The 23,174-nt window shown below is 41.1% G+C and overlaps 1 protein-coding gene and 1 long non-coding RNA gene across 3 annotated transcripts in view; one reads left to right on the top strand and one right to left on the bottom strand.

Annotated features, from left to right (window-relative positions):
* The window catches only part of aldh1a2 (aldehyde dehydrogenase 1 family, member A2), a 37,300-nt gene that overhangs the window by 5,212 nt on the left and 8,914 nt on the right, over nucleotides 1-23,174 (bottom strand). Inside the window, exons 1-11 of one of the 2 annotated variants that reach the window (XM_061754822.1) lie at nucleotides 16,686-17,053; nucleotides 15,197-15,301; nucleotides 14,955-15,095; nucleotides 14,448-14,577; nucleotides 11,713-11,774; nucleotides 10,755-10,883; nucleotides 7,547-7,660; nucleotides 4,004-4,106; nucleotides 3,007-3,191; nucleotides 2,750-2,914; nucleotides 1,933-2,090 (exon numbers count right to left, since the gene is read on the bottom strand). In XM_061754822.1, the coding sequence (XP_061610806.1) occupies nucleotides 1,933-2,090; nucleotides 2,750-2,914; nucleotides 3,007-3,191; nucleotides 4,004-4,106; nucleotides 7,547-7,660; nucleotides 10,755-10,883; nucleotides 11,713-11,774; nucleotides 14,448-14,577; nucleotides 14,955-15,095; nucleotides 15,197-15,301; nucleotides 16,686-16,847 (1,454 nt within the window). In that variant the 5' untranslated portion in view covers nucleotides 16,848-17,053. Of the gene's footprint in view, nucleotides 1-1,932; nucleotides 2,091-2,749; nucleotides 2,915-3,006; nucleotides 3,192-4,003; nucleotides 4,107-7,546; nucleotides 7,661-10,754; nucleotides 10,884-11,712; nucleotides 11,775-14,447; nucleotides 14,578-14,954; nucleotides 15,096-15,196; nucleotides 15,302-16,685; nucleotides 17,054-23,174 lie in introns of those variants that run through there. The other variant, XM_061754831.1, reaches the window with a different exon arrangement.
* The window catches only part of LOC133468661 (uncharacterized), a 67,097-nt gene that overhangs the window by 35,046 nt on the left and 8,877 nt on the right, over nucleotides 1-23,174 (top strand). The gene's annotated exons all lie outside the window — the stretch shown is intronic.

The raw sequence follows: 23,174 nt of genomic DNA, 5'->3' as shown, positions 1-23,174 counted from the left end.
AAGGCATAAGAGGTGTAATGATATGAGAATGAGTTCATATATCATTTTCATACATAAATTAATTTTACCAAGAAAATGAGAATGAGTCACTCTTCAAACACCTTACCGTTCCATCTGTTTCTGCCAGGTGTCTCAGAATGTGAATAGTATTATTTTATTTTAGTTTCATTTTACAAACCCCAATTCCAATGAAGTTGGGACGTGATGTGAAATGTTGATAAAAACAGGATACAATGATTTACAAATCCTTTTCAACTTTCAAACTGATGAACGTGATAGATTTTTTTTTTGCAAATATTCTCATTTTGAATTTGATGCCTGCAACACATTCCCAAAAATTAGGACAAGGGCAAAAAAAAAAAAAAAAAAAAAAAAGACTAGGAAAGTTGAGGAATGTTAAAAAAAATAAGTAAAAAAAACACCACCAACAAAACCAACATTGAATATCCATGACCTTCAATCCTTTAGGCGGCACTGCATTAAAAAACGGTATAATTGTGTAAAGGAAATTGCCACGTGGGCTCAAGAGCACTTCAGAAAACCATTGTTGATGAACAAGAGTTCATCGCTACATCTACAAATGCAAGTTAAAATTCTACCATGCAGCACGAAAGCCATATATTAACAACACCCAGAAACGCTGCCAGCCGGCTTCTCTGGACCCGAACTCATCTGAGATGGACTGACGCAAAGTGGAAAAAGTCTGCTGTGGTCTGATGAGTCCACATTTCAAATTGTTTTTGGAAATCATGGACTTCCTCTCCTCTGAGTCAAAGAGGAAAAGAACTGTCTGGATTGTCATCAGTGCAAAGTTCAAAAGCAAACATCTGTGTGCTAGTGTCCATGGTATGGGCATCTTCATTATCTTCATCTTCATCTTGCACATCTGTGAAGGCACCATTAATGCTGAAAGGTTTCGGAGCAACATATGCTGCCATCCAAGCAACGTCTTTTTCGGGGACGTCGAGACAATGCCAAACCACATTCTGCACGTTACAACGCCGTGGCTTCATAGCAAAAGAGTGTGAGTACAAGACCAGACCTGTTTCCCATTGAAAATATCTCTGGCACACAGTTCTCTCTCTCTCTCTCTCTCTCTCTCCCTCTCTCTCTCTCTGCTAAATTGTTCTGTCTTTGCACATTTTCAACACTTATCCTCGAACATATTTACACTTTAAGCATTATAAATAGTGATGCCACGGCGAGCATGGGAGAGAAGTTAAACTTTAGAAGAGTACCGTAACGCTACATATTGCCTCCCAAGTTGTGTAACACACTATTACATACTGTCCGGACTAGTTGTAATAGGGTCGACTAGGTTTCTCATCCGCAAAGTGACTCCTGCGGCAAATGTTTTGATAATTTAAAGGTCTCGCCAGGCATCCAAGGCAATCACAGTCTGTCACGTATTTCTATCCTATCACACCCAACCCCCCATGTTCTCCCATCTCCTTTTGTCCATGGTGGCCGGAAACATAGTATAAACGTAGCTTTAGCTAGGGGAGGATCGCAGTCAAGTACGATAAGTGGTGAAAAATGTTTGGCTCGTGCTGGATTGTAGCTAAAAATCTACCCTGAGCCACAGCCATCTGCACATAATTACCCAAGGAAAACTCAACAATTATGGATGAAATCAAGAAGAAACATTTTATCGCCATTTCATTACACAATGAAATGAAGGTGTCAATTTACATATACAATTGCGTTGTAGTCGTGTGTTGTTGTGTTCTGCTGGTGTGTTTTACATCTACAATGCCTACGCCGGAGGGTAGAAAATAAAAAATAAAAAAAAAACAGGAAAAGAAACATTTCTTGTGTAATGATAGAGAAATGGCGCGTGGCCAGTATACAGTTAGTGAGGGCCAAGTGTGCAAAGGGCAGATACGGCCTGCAGGAGAGGAGTGAAGGCGTGGAGCAGTAAAAGAAACTTACCAGACAGTGCCAGCCTGCATGGCTGTAGATATGGTCATGGCTTTGTTGATGTCACTTGTGAACACCGCAGCAGCCAACCCGTAGTGTGTGTTGTTGGCCCGCTCGATCACTTCCTCCACCGTTTTGAACTTCATAATCTGCTGTACTGGTCCAAAAATCTGCAAAGCATTTCAGAACATACACATGGCTCACTCGGAGGTTTTAATTGCGATTGACTGTAATGTTACGTCCGCCAAGGCAGCGATGTTTTCATCGCAGTTTGGTTGTCTGTTAGCAAAAATATGCAAAAACTACTTTTCCACGAAACGTAGTGGAGGGATGGGGCATAGCCCAAGGAAGAACTCGTTCATCCTTTTATTCCACTAATTAAAACACTTGGAAATTACATTTTTTAAGCAATTTTTTGACTCTGACTTCATTTATTTTCAAAGTTTGGAATTTTAATTTTTTGTATTATTTTATCATAATTAATAGCAACTTGATATCCATTTATTTTTTATTTTTTACAGCATACCAATTCTTTGTGTGCATATTATATATGTAGTGACCTTTTTTTTTTTTAATTAGCAATTTTTGAAGTGTTGGTGAGCAAACATTTTAGGATCCAATAATAAGGTCATCTAGTTTCTTATTATTTGTCATATGCAAAAGACATTGCATGTATTTTTAAAAGAAGTACATTACTGCAGATACAGCTTTGTTGTCATCAAATATTATATATCATCACTGTGACAATCAACGTGGAGGCAGACAAATAGTATTGATGAGATGAAATTGACCAGATCAGGACATTTCGGATGATATACTTTAGGTGTACCTCTTCTCTGGCAATTCGCATGTCATCCCTCACGCTGGAGAACACGGTGGGCTCAATGAAGAAGCCCTTCACGCCCAGAGCTTTGCCTCCACACTCCAGCTTGGCACCTTCACTGATGCCACTCTGGATGAACTCCAATACGCGATTCTGATGCTCCCGACTGATCTGCGAACAGAAGAGATGCGCAGGTAAAGTTGACGAGGTAGGATTTCCCCCAAAATACACGCCCCGATCAAAATATGAGTTTGCTTTCTCACCTGTGGCCCCTGCTCTGCGGTGGGATCAAAGGGGCTGCCCACCGTCCTCCTCTGGGCTCTTTCCACACTCCTGCGGACAAACTCTTCATATATGGGCTCCTCCACAAAAACGCGCGAGCCTGCGGTGCAACACTGGCCAGCGTTGAAGAACACGCCCTGGTGGGCCTGTTCAACAGCCAGATCCACTGGGGAAAGAGCAGGTCATCAATAAAAGGTCATGAAAAGCTTGATTCACATTCTTTAGTTCAGGATAACAAGACCCACAGAGTTGGAAAACAGAAATCGTCACATTTGCACTGTAAACATAATTTTTGTCCGAGTCTGTGCAAATGTGACACCTGAGAGACAAGACCCTGCTGCTACGCACAAAGTTTACGGACCCCCGTGATTTATGGGTCTCGGCAAAAGCACCCGACTGAGTCTGGGTCTACTTTCCTGATTTACAGACCTCAGGGAGACTCTCTTACGGCTGTTGAAAGCTTTTGAACGCCTCGCCTCGCCTCGCCCAGTTTGCTGAGCCTCATCCATCCAACACCATCCAATATTAGGTTTCTCACACATTGTGCATACTTCTTTGGATTGAAGGTCCAGAGAACAGAACTCAGGGGTTGAAGTGTTAAGAAAGCTGGGGAATATAAATATTTGGGTTTGTTTGTCTATAACTATGGGGTGACTTCCAGGGTTCCAGGATGCAAGAGGATACCATTTTTGATTCTGAGACCTGTCATGAGTCAAAAAAGAGGAGATAAATTCCTTTAACAAAAGTCGTACCAGAGCCTTAAAACACTGTTGCCCAATAAATACACCGGTGTACGGGTTTGAGTCGGCAACTGTATTATGTCCAATTCAACTGCTTTTGGCCGTGTTGTTTTAAAAGAAATTACATCAAAGTTTTGTGGACATTTTTGTGGTATTTTTTTCCCCCCCATAATTTTTTAATAACACTCGCCCCACCCAAAAAAAGTACAATTGAGGAAAACGTTACTTGTAAACTTACAGTCTGCATCTGCAAATATGATGTTTGGATTCTTGCCTCCCAGCTCCAGCGTCACTCTCTTCAGGTTAGTCTTCCCGGCTGCTTCTTGAATCAGTTTGCCAACCTAAAGGGGGAAAAAAAATGTCAACTTACTCATCGTGACTCCTCTTCATTATAGCAAGTGGAGTCGTTTAATCCCTTCAGTAGCTACCATGATGAGTTCTGGAGGTAGTAAAGAAATATTTGCGAGGAGGGAGGAAGCAGGAACAACGTGTGGGTGGCTGCTTTGCTTGTCGGCTCGCCATAAAAGAGAAGTAGAGTGCTCATGTATCAGTAGGGAGGTTTCCTTTGTAATTCTAGTATACTACTTTTCGCATACGAGTGTGTAATACAGTCACTTATTTAATGAACAATGGAACTTGAAAGCGGTTTATGAGTGCAAGTAACTCATGTTGAGTTGGTCTCCACTACGGAGAAACACTCCCTGACTACTTCATCAGGTATACCTGCAGTTGTAGCTAGTAGGATGCAGTGCAAGAGCTATTTGGGAAAAAAATAAAATAAAAATAAACAGTCAACCTTTACAACAATAACAATGCTTAGTTTGGATTGAAATCAAAGCCTTATTGAGTTGGACGAGGGAGGCAAAAATCTTAGAAACGCCACTGCAAACTGCAACCACAAGAATAAACGCATTGTTAAATTAATACTGCTCCGATTGTGTCAATCATATATGAGCATTATTGTCTTTGTAAAGGCAGATTTGCTGTCATTGGATCTGGCCAGCGTGTATTTGCCCTGGCAAGTGAAGCAAAAGTAAACAGTTATTTTATCCAAGAAACCCACCTCTGTAAACAAAAGACATTCAACAAAGTATGGTTCCTCAACAGTCAGGTGCGCGTTGTTGGCGCTGCAGCACAAGTGTAATCAGACGGCACAACATTTGCCTTGGACTCATGTGTCTTTGATCATCGTAGTGGCTGACTAAGGGGAGGCTAGCGTAAACACAGCGTGCTGTGTCACAGCCTCACGTGAGTCGCCGCAGGGGGAGTCCAACCCAAATCCACCTGCAGCCACACACAGCGCTGCACCAAACTGCACTCAGCGAGGAGATGGTCCTCTCTCTCCGTGATATCCCGCTACTACTTTTGCGGTGACTCACTGTCTGGGCATGGGCAGCTTCTGACAGCGCTGGCTCTTTTCCACACTAATTGACTCCAGATCACACGAAACAACAGGAAAATGTGTAGGAAGAAAAACACACTGGCCACTCACAAGGGAAATGTTCAATCAAGACAGTATAATTAAAAAACAAAAATATGTTTTTCTTACTAGGTGCCTCGATGAGAGATTGCGTGAGAGGGAAAACAGGTTGTACGACATCTTATAACCTATGTCTATTTCTGTTCAACAGTTGGACATGGACTTGGCCATTGTTTTTCCCCATCCATCCATTTTCTATCACGCTTGTCAAGGGTGAGCTGTAGCCTATCCCAGCTGACTTTGGGCAAGAGGCGCGGTACAAACAACCATTCACAGGCACTTTCACACCTCAAGGCAACTGCCTAACATGCATTTTTTGGGGGAAGAAGCCGGAGTACCCGGAGAAATCCTACACGAGCACGGGGAGATCATATAAGAGGCTGGCGCACAGAAAGGCTGGAGCTGAGATTCAAACCCCAAGTAGTGGTGAGCACATCTGCCTCACAGGCGAGAGCTTCTGGGTTCCAGTCTCTGCTCAGGCCTTCCTGTGTGGAGTTTGCATGTTCACCCCTTCTCGTGCCGGTTTTTTTCCGGGTATGCCAGCTTCCTCCCACGTTCCAAAGACTCTAAATTGTCCAGAGTTGCAAATGTGAGAGAGAATGGTTGTTGGTCTATACTGTATGTATTCAGGGTGTACCCTGTCTCTTTCCCAAAGTCATCTGCAACCATACTGAGGACAGATTTCGATCATGTGATCGGTACTCGTTTACCTGCCATGTTGGAGGTCCATACTAGGAGGATAAGCTACTGTAGACTTGAAATGGAAAGACTAATAGACCGATTCGTGTTCGTTTTCATTCATTTGTTTTTTTCTGTATTACCCTAATCATTTAGCATCAGCTGTGTTACAGATTTTCAAGCTCCTTAGAAGTGCTAAGAGGAGGGCAAAAATGTTAACAGAATATAGAGAAACTCTGAATGCCTCTGGCAAAGATACGAGACAATGTTAGTGGCCATGATGAACAACTACCATTTGCACCGTTTCTCACACTCGTGGTCCTGGCAATGGAGTCAGCAAAAAGCATTATGGGTACCCAGAATACATTACTGTGATGTTTTAAGCTACAGTTGGGTAGTTGTAGAAAATCAAGCTAAACATTGCTCTTTACTTGCGTTTGCTCCTGTCGATATTGTTATAAGTGTGTGCATTAGCTATTTGTCAGCCTTAGGTTGGTATTTGTGTTTTTTTAAATAATATATATATCATTTTTATGTGTGTGTGTGTGTGTGTGTGTGCATGTAAGAAATCTGTGTTACTTAACAGTACTCAACTAAAATGTAAACTTTGAAAATGGAGATATGTCGTATGTGCGTGTGTGTACAATATGTAACATACATTTTCGATGTATGTTATATTCTCCAATTCAATTATCCATTCTATTCGACCTATATTCACAGTATCTATTCAAACATTCAATGGGTACAAGAACAAAACATGGCGTAGACCCTCCAGCATGGGCTCTGCGGCTGTGACCAGTGGTACGTGACATCACGGGAAAACTCGAAAAGATGGATGGATGAAAAATTTAGCTCTCATATGCCGCAGTGTGTCTAGCTCCAAGCTTAAGAGGGTGCCCAAAAGTGGTCTCCTTCTTTCCGTAGCTTCTGGTGAAAAAAACAGGTCGTATCTGCTCAGTCTGTCTGTGCTTGTGGAACTGCGGCCTTTTGGCTTGTATTATGTAGGGGCTTATCAAAGGGCCGCTAACAACGCATACCTGTGCATAGCCGTAGAGTCAAAACAGACTTTATAGACTATAATCCAAACAGGACACGGCTCATTTGACAAAAGGGGCTGGTGAAATACAGGCCTGGCAACATGAAAACATTTATTCTGCTTTTGGTTTACTGTAAAAGCTTTTATCATAGGGGTTAGTATGCAGTTGGATATGTATTAATAGTGTGCAGGAGAGGAATTTGCTGAGTTGCCAAAGAATGCAGTGGGATCCATTCGCTAACATGGTATGTACTTTGATGATTTAGCTTGCCATGAACTGCTTCCCAATCATGTAAACTACAATAGTGCAGGAATGTCCTGTGGAGGGTTAACAGAGGAGGACCAGTGTTTTAGACAGATGTGCTTGTATACTCTTGACAGAGGAAATATGTGCACGTGCAAGATAAAATCAGAGATGCCGGCCAAAAGGAATAATGACAGGGCTCGCCGTTTATGTAAGACTCCATTTGTTTGTCATTTAAGCTCCGATGCAGGCACAATGTCCTCTAATTACCCAGCATGCTCCCCTGTGTTGCACATGTTGGTCACTTTGTCACTATTAGCTGTCCTTCCACATCCAAACATACCTCTGTCGAGCCTGTGAACGCCACTTTGTCGATGCCCATGTGCGAAGCGATCGCTGCTCCCGCCGTTGGCCCGAATCCCGGCAAAATATTGACGACTCCCGGTGGAAAGCCGGCCTGTCAAAACAATATGAGAGGAAACAAGCCTTAGCGGAGATGACAGCAGAGCCAAGTAAAACCACAGGCAGCGCGGGAGAATCCGGACCCAACCCAACCTCCCTACCAGCAGAAAACGTCAAGAGAGGAAGGACACAGACGGATAGTCTCCAGATTTGCAGGATGAGATAGAGCAGGATAATATTGTTCTAATCTCATCATCATCGTACTTGTGATCTACACACAAGTGGACATGCTAATCCTGTTGTCAGGCACATCAAGGATGACATTTACTACTTCCTTTTCTCATTTTACTTGATTCTGTTCAGAGCTCTGCTACTTTGTCACTACGTTGGTTGGATCGCCACTTAAATCTGGACTATGGATACTGCTTATCGATCCGATTCTTTTATCGATTCACATTTGGTGAGGGAATGAAATCATACAAATGATATGAGAGCATCATCGATGTCATTATCATGATATACAGTATATCATTGTATGATATGAGAATGCAAGAGATGTTTTTCGATGTTGTGCGATCTGGACAATTTTAATCCCCGATAACGATATATATCCCAATATATGTTTTTTTCCCTCAAAATGATGTGAAATGAATGGCTATTGTCTCTGATCTTTACCCATTTATATGAAGAACACATTGTATATAGGAAAAAAAAACAACAATGAAATGGATCAAAAAAAAAAAGACAAAAATTCAGTAAAACTCATCCAGTGGAAAAATACCATTCAAAGTAATGGGGTAACAATTACGCAATATCACACGTGAGAGAGTGATGTTGTACTCACCAAACTTTTTGAAACTGGGAGCTACTTCTTGGGTACTGATTAATGTGAAGGCCTACTCCAAAAGTTTGATTTACACTTCTGAGGCTGCTTCAGGCTCACTACATGTCAGCTATATGTTATTTATACGACAGCTATAAATAACGATTATTTTTGTATTTTTTTTTTACCCTAAGTTGATTATGATTTGGTTACTAGTTTGGTCTGTAACATGTCAGAAAATAGGGGAAAATGTTTTCCAACGTAAAACCAGATGTTTGCAAATGTCTTATTTTAATTAAACACAGTTAATCAATCTGCTTGCATGGACGACTACAGAAATCAGAGCCTATTTACTATTGAGAGGCTGAAATCAGAGGATTTGGACAATCTTAAGGTAAACAAGAACTCTGAACAATTAATCGATTCTCAAAACAATTGTCGATGAATTTAATACTTGATTAGTTGTCGATTAATCGATTAATTGTTACACTGTTGTTGTGTACATTGTAATGTAGTTTAATGTACAATGTTGTTTCCATGCATGCCTGGAGTATTACTCAAATCAAGGATTATTGTCTTTGTATAGGTGGAAATTTTAACACGGCTCTTGTATTAAATCTCACTGGATGTGCAGTGATATACGTTTGCAAGAAAAAGTCTGAAACTTGTCTCATCTGATCAGTCACAACAATAAACAGTTTCTTTAAACTGCACAAACAATACTGTTTCCATGTTTTTAGTGAACACAACATATACACGTCACAGTGCAGAGGGGAATAAGCATGTGACCTGAACTGTGGATTTAATAAGTGGTTGACCCTCTTTTGGCAGTAATAACTTCAAACAAATGTTTTCTATAATTGCAGATCAGATCTGCACAACGGCCAGGAGGATTTGCGGACCATTCCTCTTTATAAAACTCTTTCAGTTCTTTTCTTTCAGCAATATTCTTAGGATGTCTGGTGTGAATCATTCTATTGAGGTCGTGTCACAGAATCTCAATTGGGTTGTGACGGTGTCAGGACTCTGACGGGGCCATTCCTAAAGGCGTATTTGAAGCCTTTTATGTTGAAGCCATTCTGCTGTTCATTTAATTATGTGCTTTGGTTTTCCTGTTGCATCACACATCTTTTACGCTTCAGTTGGCGGACAGATGTTCATAAGTTCTCCTGCAAAATGTCTTCATTAATAATTGGAAATCATTTTTCCATCGACGATAGCAATCCGTCCAAGCCCTGAGCAGGTGAAGCAGCCCAAACCATTACGCCCCCTTTACCATACTTCATAGTAAGGACCAGTGTGTTCATATCAAACAACTGACGTATGGTTTATTCTGTCCTCGCAATAGTTTGCCAGTAGTGCTGTGGGACATCCAGATGCTCCTTTTCAAAATTCAGACCCATTGCAATGTTTTTTTGTGGACAACAGTGGCCTCCTTCGTAGTGTCTTCCCATGACATCCATTCTTGTTTAATGTTTACAGAGTTGCAAATGTTAGCATGTGCCAGAGATTTCTGTAAGTCTTTAGCCGACATTCTAGGATTTCGCTTCACCTCGTTGAGCATTCTGCGCTGTGCTCTTGCAACAATTCCTAGCGAGAATAGTAACAGTGCTGAACTTTCTCCAGACAAACGTACAATCTGTTTTACTATGGACTGATGGACATCAAGGCATCAAATACTTCGGTAACCCTTTCTACATTAATTCAAGTCATCAATTCTTAATTGCAGGTATTTTGAGAGTTCATAACTGGCGATGCGTCTTGAGTATAGAAAACTCAAAACTGGTGTGTGTTTCCTATAGGCCTGGGCAGCTTTAACCAACACCTCCAATCTCGTTATATTGATTGTTTTTTTTTTTTTTTAGGTCGGCTGAGTCCGATTAGCTTTTGGAGAGTTCATTAACCCAGGGACTCACATACTCTTAAGTGCTGCGTGTACACCAGGAAGGCGCCAGATCGTTGCTCTTGTTATTCTGTTTGTAGCCATTTGCGTCCTGTCTCGCTCCAGTAATATTTTGTAGTATTTATTCTTTGTTTTTTTTGGTCCCTGTTCCAATGGGTTTTGGCGTCTTCCTGGTGATCCTCGTTGTTTCCTCTTAGTCTTATTCTAGTCAGTTTTTTTTGTATTTAAGAGTTTTATATCTTACTTTAGTTTTGATTTTGAAATAAAGACTATAGAATTATCCCGTACGCTCTGTTACTGCATTGGGGTCCTCCAGTCAGAAACCGTAACTGCATTATATTGTATTAAAAAACAACAACATTGTAATAACATAATTAAATACAATGTAAAGAATGAAACAGTTTGTGCACCGTTGTACGTTACCTCCTTGACAAGTGCCGCCATGTAGAGGCAGGTGAGCGGCGTCTGCTCAGCAGGTTTGAGGACAACAGTATTTCCACATGCCAGCGCCGGCCCCAGCTTCCACGCCGTCATCATCAGCGGGAAGTTCCACTGTGCGTGACACACACACACACACACAGGAAAAAGACGAAATGCATTCGAATGAGGCGCTGGGTGGTCACAAGTCAAGCACAATAAGTCATCGCTCTCCAGTCAGTTACTCTCCCTTTCAGTCTGTCTAAACATAGTCAAGTGAGAGAATGTTATCTTCCCGCTGCATTATGGCCGAGTGGTGGACTTGCAAACCGTGCAAGGGAGCGCCGCACACCTTACTCAACAAAATACCGACTGTCTGAGACTTAGAAAACCCAGCATTTTCTCGATTATTCCGTGCCGTCTTGAAATGTGGGTTTAATTCATTCCGTGACCATGCTTGTAACTCAAAAACGTCTATCGCAAATCATCTTTCCCCATTGAAATGAATGGAAATGCCATTAATCGGTTCCAGCCTTCCCCTCCAAAAACAAAAAGTTGTTTTTAATAAGGAAAATAGCACTCTATAATATAGTACTTTATAAAAGCATAGAGTAGTAACAATCAAATAGAATGTAAATAATTAAACAGTTTATGCATCACAATTTTAATCCAATGAATTAAAATGTCAGTGACATTTTGCACTGTTTGTTAGCATTCAGCTGAGCTAAAACACGTGTAGTTCTTTTTGCTTCTGTTTTGAGTAAACGTCAACTGGAAGTGACATTAAAACGCTTGAAGCATCTTTTTTTTCTTCAATATTTGCCAAACCTCCGCTTATTGTCAAGTGAGTTGAATTGAGTTCACTGCCACCCTACAGCACTCGCATCTCAAGTTACCACTGTATCTTGCTTAAAAGCCTATTTGTATCTGGATGCCTGTCACTTGCAGAGATTGTTATACTCACAGGAATAATTTGTCCGCAAACTCCAATGGGCTCATATCTGGTAAATGTCAGATACTCTCCATCTGTGGAAGAACACATGCACACACACACAAAGAGCAAACAAGTTTATTCAACCCCGGATTTGGTTTAAGCGGTGAATCATATGAAAATGGTCAGTCCGTGTTGCCCCTCCATGCTCGTTTGTAAATGAATCCACCCACAACACTCTCGCTTCCTCTTACCCCTGTGAGAGATTACGTTGTGAACAACACAAGGCATGTGTCTAACTGTTTTAAGGTCATGGACATGGTGTCATGCTGGAAAGGCTCTCTCATTCCTCTTGCATTACTTGAGGGTGTGCCACTTTCAACAAACAATTGATTTTGGGAAATGTGTGTATAAATTTTCTCAAACAGTCCTCAGATGACACCTTGCCTCAATATACATTTGGACTGGAACGATCAATGGTGAACGTGGTTTAAATCATGGGAAAATAACACGAGGACAAAACCCAAAACATGCTGTTGTTATTCGGGGAATAAGCAATTGGACGCGTGCTGGTTGCTTTACTTCATTTCGGAAGATTAGAGTGTAAACTGTACGGACGAATGTACTGAAAATAGGGACGACGCCCATTCGTTTCACAGTGTCTGTGTTGATCAGCATAATATTAGCAAAAGCCCAAAGGCGTGTTGTTGATGGTTGTGTCCGGCTCCTCATGCCGACAGATGTCCAAATACGAGCACTTAGATCATTCAGGCCTCAGGAATACCTTTGTTTGTTTTCTCTGGATGTCTACGAAAGGAATAAAGATTAAACTAAAGCCCTGGGAAAGAGCTCACTGTGGTTGATTTGGCAGCTGAGTACAAGAGAAGCTTTGAGAGCGACAATACAGCGGTATCAGGAGGTTTCCCAAGTCCTTTCTTATTCTCTCCCCCCCCCCCCCCCCCCCCCTTTTTTTTTTTGTGCGGCCTGTTGAAACAGACAGCCAACTTTCCCTTTTTACACCCCCGGACTCATCCCATTCACCGGCATGTGAGGAGCGACACTGGCGGCAGCCTCCTCGGGACAATAAATGTTTGCCTTTGCGTTGATTTTTACTTTGATAGCTCACTTTACCAGACGTTAGCGTAGCTTCGTCATCTGCAAAAAAAGACGCCACGAGACGACAAAATCGAATGTCTTGCAGAATTAAAATTGCTACAAAACCTTCATAAAATTCCCAACTAGTAATGCATGGTTGTAGACAACCACAATGTTTATGTTTTTTTTCATCCATTTCAAGATGCTCTACCTCTGTTTCCCAACCTTTTTTCAGCCAAGGCACCCATTTTCTATACCGCTTATCCTCATTGGGATCGCGGGTGAGCTGGAGCCTAACTTTGGGCAAGAGATGGGTACACCTTGAACTGGTCACTGAAATAATGATGACCTTGTCTCATTTTACTCACAAACTGACTTATTCAGTTTGAAATCTGGGCCTGTTTAATTGAACACTAAGATGTTCATTAAGATGTCTCTCTGCTCATCAGTACAACACTAATATTAGTCGTTCTTCGCAGAGGATAAAGAATATATGACTGCGAGTACTGTGATATTGTCTGTCTACATGTGTTGCTGCACTGTTTTGTTGAATCCATTGCTTAAAGGGTTATAGCAACGCGAAAAAAATATATGCTAATTAGTGTTAGCATTAAGCTAGTGGACTGAAGGGCTAAGCTATGTGGTTGTTTTATATACACAAAGTGTAATTCTCTTTGTTTTTAGTTTGACAGTGAACTTCAGCGGGGAGTGGCATTAAACGGTTTGAAGCCTGTTTTTTGTTTTTTTTAAATTTAAAAGAATTGTTCACTATTTGCCCAAGTCTTGCTTATTGCGAAGGGAGTTGAATTGAGTTCACTGGCACCATAGAGCGCTCGTATCTCGAGCATGCGCTCACAAGTCAAAGTAAGAAATTGGCCGAACGACAGTTCGTATCTTGAAAAAAAACGTTAATAAATAAATTAATCTCCTTTCACAATATGTCAGACATGTTCCGGGACTGGAGTCCCAACAAGATATATTTTAATTCCAAACTACAAAGAGTTGTGGTTGGAGAACTCGTAGCTGCTTCACCAGGGCCTGCTCACAGTGTCCTGAGAGTCTGACAGTTCCTGGCCGAGAAGAACATCACCGTACGGGAGCAACCTTCCTACTCACCCAACCTGGCTCCATGTTTTTTTGTTTTTTTTTACCTCTTTCCCATTTTGAAGACGTGGAAGAATCACGAGAAGGCTGGGAAAGCGTGTTAGATTCCAGGGAGTTTACTTCGAAGGGAAAACTTTGTGTTTGAGTTTGCGTTTTGAATTTGAAAAATATCTTTGGTGACACCAGTCCTGGAACCTTTCTGACACACTTCGTACGTCATCAATTCATCAATATGGTAGAATGAGGTAGCATTTTTGGCATATGTTGATATCTCAAGTACTGTATAAATACAAAACGTGAGCAAGTTCCAAATTAAACTGTAAATGAATACATCTCTGAATCGGACATGCCAAATATGTCCCTGTGGAATCAAATAAAAAGTTTTCAATTACTACTTTTCTTGTTGTTAAATGCCACAACACACCTAGAACGACCACCCTGTTCTCATAATAATCCGCCATGGTCTGGACATGATACCTATTAGTTCAATGGTGTTTTTTGTTTGTTTTTGTTTTGTTTATTGTGCAGCGAATCATTAAAAACTTGACATTGGTGTACTTATTCCTTACCCATCGGAATCGAAGTGCCATGGATCTTGTCTGCGTATCCAGCAAAGTATCTCAATGTCTTTATGGTCCCTTGAAGGTCCACAAACAGAGTGGTCAGAAAAGGCTTCCCACTGTTCAGTGACTCAATAGTCTGAGGAGAGATGAAGGGAGGAGGGGGCCGTTTGAGAAATACTGTATGTTGTATAAACTTGTGCTGCTCAAATATAACTCCAGTTTTTGCACTCACCCCTGGTTGAAATGTGACCCTAAGATAATACTAGATTTCAAATACAGCCGCTAAGTCACAGTTATATGTTTCCCGGCTGAGCGAAGACATTTTATTTGTTTTTGCTTGACGTAGAAGTCAAAAATGCTTTCTAGAAGGCATGAAAGAGTATTAAATAGCAAGAAAAACATCATAAATATAAACTGACAGGGGGCCGAAAATAATGGATCAACTCTAGTTTCATTGCGAGATGAAGACCACAAGTTATTTCGATTAAATGGATAAATTAAATGGTGCCTTACAGCCAGATAGATGCTGTCTCTCTCCACCAGATCTGCCATCTTGGAGAGCAGTCGTCCCCGCTCGGATGCGTCCATCCTTCGCCATACAGAACCCAATGAAAAGGCGAGACGTGCCGCCTGCACTGCTTTATCAACATCGGCCTGGTAGTTGGATGAAGGAAACAAAATCAGTGTTCAACCTTTAAATGATAGAATTTCCCCCTCTGATATACCTGGCTTCAAATAACAGAAAAAGAAATAACCTTATCTGCTTCTTGGACGTCACATATCTGCTCTCCAGTCGCTGGGTTCAAAGCTGGAAAGACCTTCCCACTGACGGAGTCCTGCCACTCGTTATTGATAAAAATCTGGAAGGACAAAAAAATACTTCAACAATAAGTCACAATAGACGTGTGTCAAAGGAACATTAGAAACACAGGGAACAGAAAATATTTGCAAGCCCACAAGGGTGTATCCTTGATTTTAGTGAGTTTTTACAATATTATAATCCCTCAAGGGCTTCATCTATGCAATTCCGTTTACACTGCTTTATATGTTTGTTTTGTTTGGACACCACACAGCCAAGCAGACCACACACATGCAGGCATGCAAGGAGAGATGTCAGAGTGATGGGGCACCCAAACGGTGACTGCGTCCTTTAGTTGAGGTTTTGCTTAGGGGTTGCCTGCTCAAGGGCAGACTTGAGTTAGACTAACAGACTAATTACAATTACTTTTTCTACACAGCGGAAGTCAAAGTGTGTCCCTCCAGTTCCAAACCCAAGTCCTCATGGATTATATATTGCTGTCCATGACAAAGTATGTAGTTTGTTTTTGTCTTTGTTGACGTTACATTGTGATCTTGGGACCGTGGAATGCTTGCATAATGAGATAAGCATGATCAATTATATCAATAAAATAGGTATGCAATATTGAAATCAGTCATTCGCAGTTGGTTCCACAGTTTGCAAATGCAAATGCTCTCGCTCCCCTGTGGAACGTCCGGCAGATTTATCTCCAGACCTCAGTGAACGGGACGGAGCATGAGTTTTTTAAAAATGTATCCTAAAATAAATTGGGTGTCAAAGGTGTAATGTGCTCTCTCCTGAGTGTGCTAATGAGCAGTCGTACAGCAGCATTCTGCTGTAACTGCAGCTATGAGAGGCAGCATAGCTAACACTAATGCATGTAATATTATCTAAAAAAAAGAAAGCAAAGGCTTGACCTTAATTAAAAGCCACAGCTAAGAGAAACTTGATAATCTGTACCAAGATTGGTGAGAACAAGGCATAAACTGGTTAAGAAGTAACAGGATATTAGGGACACTACTAGGTCTAAAGACTATCCATCCATCCATTAGCTACTTTTATTACAACTGAGGAAGTTTAAGGCCGCCCAGGCTTTGATATCAGCTAGGCAGCGTATAAGTGCTTAGAACAAGCTCCAAGGTCATTTTTCTCCAGTGGGAGGTAAATTTGAGAGTCATCTGCATAAAAATGTAATGAGAAGTCATGATTTTTATTAACAGCACCCAGGGGGAGCAGGCAGACAGAAAATAATATAGGACCCAAAGTGGAACCTTGGGGCACTCCATGTAAAAGGGAAGCAGATGATGACTGAAATTCACCAAGAGAAACATAAAAACTTCTTTCGGACATGTAAGACTGGAACCACTCGTCTCAGTTGTCATCATAAGGCGTGAGTGTATTTATGGCAGCATGTTGGCTGCAGGATGTCGCATTATTCTGCTCACCCAGACTCTTGCACAAAGGATGTGGGCGAATCTCTGGAAATGTTGCCTGAGGATTCCTGCGTGTCCACCATGGCTCTCTTGGGAGTACTCCACCATCCAGACAAAGGGAGGGGGGGGGGTCACAGATAAATCCCTATCAGACACCAGACCCCCGTTCACCATCCCCCTCAAGCACACGTTTCACAACATCACTGCTCATTTACAAGATCATAAAACACACGCCGTACTTGGTCTCTGGGATGCGTTAAAGCAAGCCTTGCGTTAAACAACTGCCTCGGGATTCCATACATGGTATATGATATGCAACGTTTATGGACATCACCAAAAACAAATTCTAAGACTCAAATCCCTGCTCCAGGCTAAAAACGTTGATGTAAAAAGTGGTGTGTGAAAGTTGTGATCTAAAATACAACAACCCCACCCACCCCCCCCCCCCCCCCCCCCCACACACCCCCCAAGGAAGAAAAACAAAAACAAAACAAAAACATGTTGGACATGTTTAGCTCCATTAGGAAGACTTTTAATTGCTGACAGCCTCTGATAGATGGAGTGTAAGGAGAACATCTGCTGGCTCCAATCGTTCTGTATAGACTCCTGCCTTTCTCCTTTGGAAAAACTCAAATGAACCACTGAAGTATCTGGTTGGCCATGTTTACCTCCAGACATGCTGGACAAAATTGCAGTGGAACTGAAACCTCTGACACCTAATATCGGAATTCTGCAGAAATATATGTGAAAACACCCCGCTATCGCCAGTCATGCATGATTCAATGCAAGACTTCAGCAAGCATCACTAACGCTAACCTCTAAAGGCATCATCAGCATCAACAAGGGGTGCTACGAGAAGAAAATCTTGGAAGGAGAAGAAAAAATGATTCTGTCTCTTCAGATTCTGTTTTTTTGCTGAGAAACTTTGCTTTGCGGAGACAAATTCCTTGTGTGTTTTGGGACATACTTGGCAAATAAAGATGATTCAGATTCTAATCCTGATTCTGATTTCCTTTCCTATTCGAGCGAGATGATTCGGAGGTAGGAAATGTTGTTCGAATGCTAAGGAAAGTTGCCTCCATCTGAATATATGCCTCTCGCTCTGTATGTTGCTGCTCTGTGTGTGTGTTAAAGTAGCAGTTGTTTAAAGGTTTATAATTGTTTAAAGGTTTATAATTACCGTAACAGCTATGCTAAATTCCATCTATCGTGTTTCCCATTATATGTTAGCATTATGAGAGCGGGATTTTTTTTTAGGCCAAATTATATAGTTTTGTTGAATATTTGGGTGTTTAAATATACATGATGCAATTTGCTTTTGTTTTATGTGTCAGATTTACAGTAAACTTCAACTAGGGAGTGACAAACAGCGCAAAGGAAGCGCGCTCCATCTCTTATTTGCAGAACTGTGGGATACTATAAAAGTGTGTTTTAGGAAGTTTGTGTGTTTCAATAAGTAAAAAATGTGTTTTTAGCAAGTAGGTTGGGAAAAACGATAACAAAATGTTTTTTTTAAATTGTCTCTACATCATGGATTTTCATCAATTGGGTCTGGAACGTATCTCCCACGATAAACGGGAGTTCACTGTAACATGCCAGCGAGTCTTAAATGTTAGGAGTACTGCCTTCCTTGTCTTTCTGTACGGCACGAGCGTCATGCAGACACTGAAGGTGTTCAGGAGCAGTGCGTACCACCTCACAGAAGCGCATGTGACAGAACCATTCCTCTAGGGCACCTTTGTTCCGGTGACCCCGGTACACAGGCCAGCGAGGCTTGTCTGAATCAGTCAAGTATTCTCAGGCGCCTTCCATCAGAGGCCACCTTTAATCTGCCGCTCATTAAGAGCACTTCATAAAATTGTCAGGAACGATAAGTAGCAGCGGGGCCAGCTACAAAAACACAAAGTCCCGTAGAGCACTGAATTAGTTTTTGAATTTATAGGCTCCACTGAAGTGGGGAGCCCTAAATCAGCCGAGCCCCCCTGACAGCCTGAACAGTCCCTGCAAGAATGCAGACGGTGGGTAGCTTTGTGCGTGGCGTAACCCCTCTCACAAGGCGCTGCTAAAAGGAGAAGCGCAAGAGAAGCGGAGCGGGCCGCCACCTAAATCACGCTAAGAAAAGGACACGTTTGGCTCGGCCCTTCTTCGGCCTCGGACTGGTGTTAAGACTTTTGTCTGGTTCCATTGAAGGGCTTGATTGAGATGACAGGGCCGCCGAGTAAATCAACTCTCGAGGTTTACGAAAATTGCTTTTAGGATCATTTGGAAGAAGGGCAAAGAGCGCAAGAGTGAGAAAACAAGAGCGATGGTGCACATTTAAAAATGACAAATAGTGTTTTCTTTCCCATCGCCTGCCGGGTCGCCGCCATGCACTCACATGATGCCTTCATGTTTGGGAAAACCAATTCTCACGCTCGCTTTAACTTCACATATTACCACTAAAACCTTTGAAAATCTTGCATACTACCAGTTGCCTCTGTTGTCTTAACTTAGTAGTGGCGATTCTTCAATCCAGATGTTAAGTATACAATATCGTGTGATATGAGTGATCCTAAAATACTTCTGCTGACATTTTTTTAAAGCCACATTTTTTTTAAGACAATGGAATATGTTGCATGCAAATGTATTGAAGCTATTTCGTCTCTGCAAATTCACTTTCGGTTATGTAAAATGATAAATTATTCTGTTAAGCTATTGACGATTGAGGTTCTTTCTGGTTGAACAATAACAAATAAAGAGATGAGCTAGTTTGTGCAGTGTCGCCACACGGCACTTCCAAAAAGCAAGTCAACCAGATGAGTAAAAGTTAGAAATTGTTCTCTTTATGTTTTTCATGTGATTGTTTTATATATATAGCCTCTTAAGTGCTTTTCATATAAATATTTACTGTAATAATTGCAGCTTTACTACTGCGCTAGGAAATGTCACGGCGAGAGGCCACGGGTGACTTCCAACTTGCGTACAAAATCCGGTTATGACATGTTATAGGAATTAAAATATGTCATGAAAAAGCTACACAGAAATGCACTATCCTGAGATTTAGCGTATTACTTGTTTTATATAAAAATTCCATTTATTTTGGAAAAACTGGCCAATAGTTTTGGAGACAGATTCTGAAGGCCTTAGGCAGATGACATTGACGTGGCAACACAGAAGCTGAAATGTGATTGGTCCCAAAAATATTTAAAAAATCGACATATACTGTACAGGACTGTAAACTGCGCAGCCAAGAAGACACGCTATGAAATGAAGACAAAAGACTGTTGGAAATAAAATTATATATATTATAATATATTAATTAATATATTAATTAAGTTGTATATATAGGTCAGTGCTTTTGATAGTATTATAAATGGAAAATGTTGTTACTATTTTAGTTGTAAATAGTTTTTTGGGGGCTGCATATCGGGAAAAGCGCGATATAAAACCAATTATTCTTTTTAGTTGTGGTAATAATGCAATTTATGGTATACAGTGACTTGTGAGCCTAATAGAATAATTGCCTGTCATCTTTGAATATAATATATATACATATACACACACACACACACACACACACCGGTATGTCCTTTTGTTTAAATGCAATTTTAATGGGCATCAATTATTTGTGGAGTTTCGCTATTTGCAGTCGTTGGAGTCATAAAAGATAAGGAAAAAAAATGCACACAATCATGATTAAAGGTACTTATGTTTCAAATGCTAATTCATTTCCTTTAATGCCTTGTGCTGTTTAGTTTGGCACATCGTGCAGCAGCGAATAACGTCATTCAAATTGAAACACCACCTCTGTTCATATATTTAATTTTAACAAGGCGTCGTGTTTGCTTTGGTGGGTAATTTGTTTTTATGTGTGGGCGGCGATGGGAAGAATTAAGAAAAGTGAAAATAAGCTAGAGCAGCCGGTGAAACATCTGTTTGGCCGCTAAGCTCAGCAGCTCACAGCAGCAGAAAAAATATGCCACGGCACACACGTTTTGTCTTTTTTTTTTTTTTTTTTTTTCTCAATGGTTACACTAGACTGGAGGTAAGGGGAGTTAAAGCGTGCAAATGTGTGTGTTGATACACAACAAGCCAAGATTCCAGAGTCCAACACGAGCACCTGCGAGACTCGTCTGTGCAGGAAGTTTCATATCCTCCTCGGTCACATGAGCTCCATTTCCTCTCTGCTCATGGGATAGGTTGCTGATAATTACAGCAGTTACAAGCGAGCGCCTTCTGCCTCCGTCTTTGACCCCGCAGACGATGCCACCCGTCGCTGGCAACTTTGGCAAAGAACGAGACCCGCTGTCACCGACTGGACGTCTTTGTCTTTGTGTGATTCTGTAGATTTTGTTTTTTGTCTATGTACATTCTCAGTCATCCAGGTCATGCTAATGCGCAAAGATTGAATTCGAGGCAACTGGACTTGTTCATGTTCGTTGAAGCCCATCTTCAACAAACAAGTCCAGTTGCCCCCAATCAACCTTTTTTTCTCCTGTTTTCTAAATAACCACAAAAATTACTTGCTTTTCTGTTTCGATGTTTTTTTTTAAAAAAAGAACATGTGGAGGTACATGATTTTCATTGATGTGCTATTTTCATTGGGTACACCTGCTGAAGCTAGTGAGCGCCAATTCAAGAGCTCTATCCAAAATTTTACATTTACAATGAGATATTTTTTGTTTCAACGCATAGAAATCTTTATTTCTCGTAGCATCTACTATAAAAATGATTATGATATCAGATTTTGTGTATCTAACGCTATCATATAGAATACGTGAAAGCCCATGCAGTGGTGCCTTGAGATACGACTTTAATTCGATCAATGACCACACGTATAACACTCAAATCATCTTTTCCCATTGAAATGAATGGAAATGTTATTAATCTGTTCCAACCTTCCCCCCCAAAATATTTTGTGTGTGTGTGTTTTAATAAGGAAAATAGCACTCTAGAGTATAGTGCAACCCCAATTCCAATGAAGTTGGGACGTTGTGTTAAACATAAATAAAAACAGAATACAATGATTTGCAAATCACGTTCAACCTATATTTCATTGAATACACTACAAAGACAAGACATTTAATGTTCAAACTGATCAAATAATCATTAACTTGGAATTTTATGGCTGCAACACGTTCCAAAAAAGCTGGGACAGGTGGCAAAAAAGACTGAGAAAGTTGAGTGATACTCATCAAACACCTGTTTGGAACATCCCACAGGTGAACAGGCTAATTGGGAACAGGTGGGTGCCATGATTGGGTATAAAAGGAGCTTCCCTGAATTGCTCAGTCATTCACAAGCAAAGATGGGGCGAGGTTCACCTCTTTGTGAACAAGTGCGTGAGAAAATAGTCGAACAGTTTAAGGACAATGTTCCGTAACGTAGAATTGCAAAGAATTTAGGATAATAACATCATCAAAAGGTTCAGAGAATCTGAAGAAATCACTGCTTGTAAGCGGCAAGGCCGAAAACCAACATTGAATGCCCGTGACCTTCGATCCCTCAGGCGGCACGGCATCAAAAACCGACATCAATGTGTAAAGGATATCACCACATGGGCTCAGGAACACTTCAGAAAACCAATGACAGTAAATACAGTTCGGCGCTACATCCGTAAGTGCAACTTGAAACTCTACTATGCAAAGCAAAAGCCATTTTTCAACAACACCCAGAAACGCCGCCGGTTTCTCTGGGCCCGAGCTCATCTAAGATGGACTGATGCAAAGTGGAAAAGTTTTCTGTGGTCCGACGAGTCCACATTTCAAATAGATTTTGGAAATTGTGGACGCCGTGTCCTCCGGGCCAAAGAGGAAAAGAACCATCCGGACTGTTATGGACGCAAAGTTCAAAAGCCAGGTATGGGGCTGTTGTTAGTGCCAATGGCATGGGTAAAGTACACATCTGTGAAGGCACCATTCATGCTGAAAGGTACATACAGGTTTTGGAGAAACATATGCTGCCATCCAAGCAACGTATTTTTCACGGACGCCACCGCTTATTTCAGCAAGGCAATGCCAAACCCCATTCTGCATGTGTTACAACAGCGTGGCTTCATAGTAAAAGAGTACTAGACTGGCCTGCCTGGAGTCCAGACCTGTCTCCCATTGAAAATGTGTGGCGCATTATGAAGCGTAAAATACGACAACGGAGACCCCGGACTGTAGAACAGCTGAAGCTGTACATCAAGCAAGAATGGGAACGAATTCCACCTACAAAGCTTCAACAATTCGTGTCCTCAGTTCCCAAACGTTTATTGAATGTTGTTAAAAGAAAAGGTGATGTAACACCGTGTTAAACATGACCCTGTCCCAGCTTTTTTGGAATGTGTTGCAGCCATAAAATTCTAAGTTAATGATTATTTGCTAAAAACAATAAAGTTTATCAGTTTGAACGTGAAATATCTTGTCTTTGTAGTCTATTCAATTAAATATAGGTCGAACATGATCTGCAAATCATTGTATTCTGTTTTTATTTATGTTTAACACAACGTCCCAACTTCATTGGAATTGGGGTTACTTT

Source organism: Phyllopteryx taeniolatus, chromosome 2 (genome assembly GCF_024500385.1).
Source record: "Phyllopteryx taeniolatus isolate TA_2022b chromosome 2, UOR_Ptae_1.2, whole genome shotgun sequence".
Lineage (NCBI taxonomy): Eukaryota > Metazoa > Chordata > Actinopteri > Syngnathiformes > Syngnathidae > Phyllopteryx > Phyllopteryx taeniolatus.
This window is presented reverse-complemented; position numbering and strand designations above follow the sequence as displayed.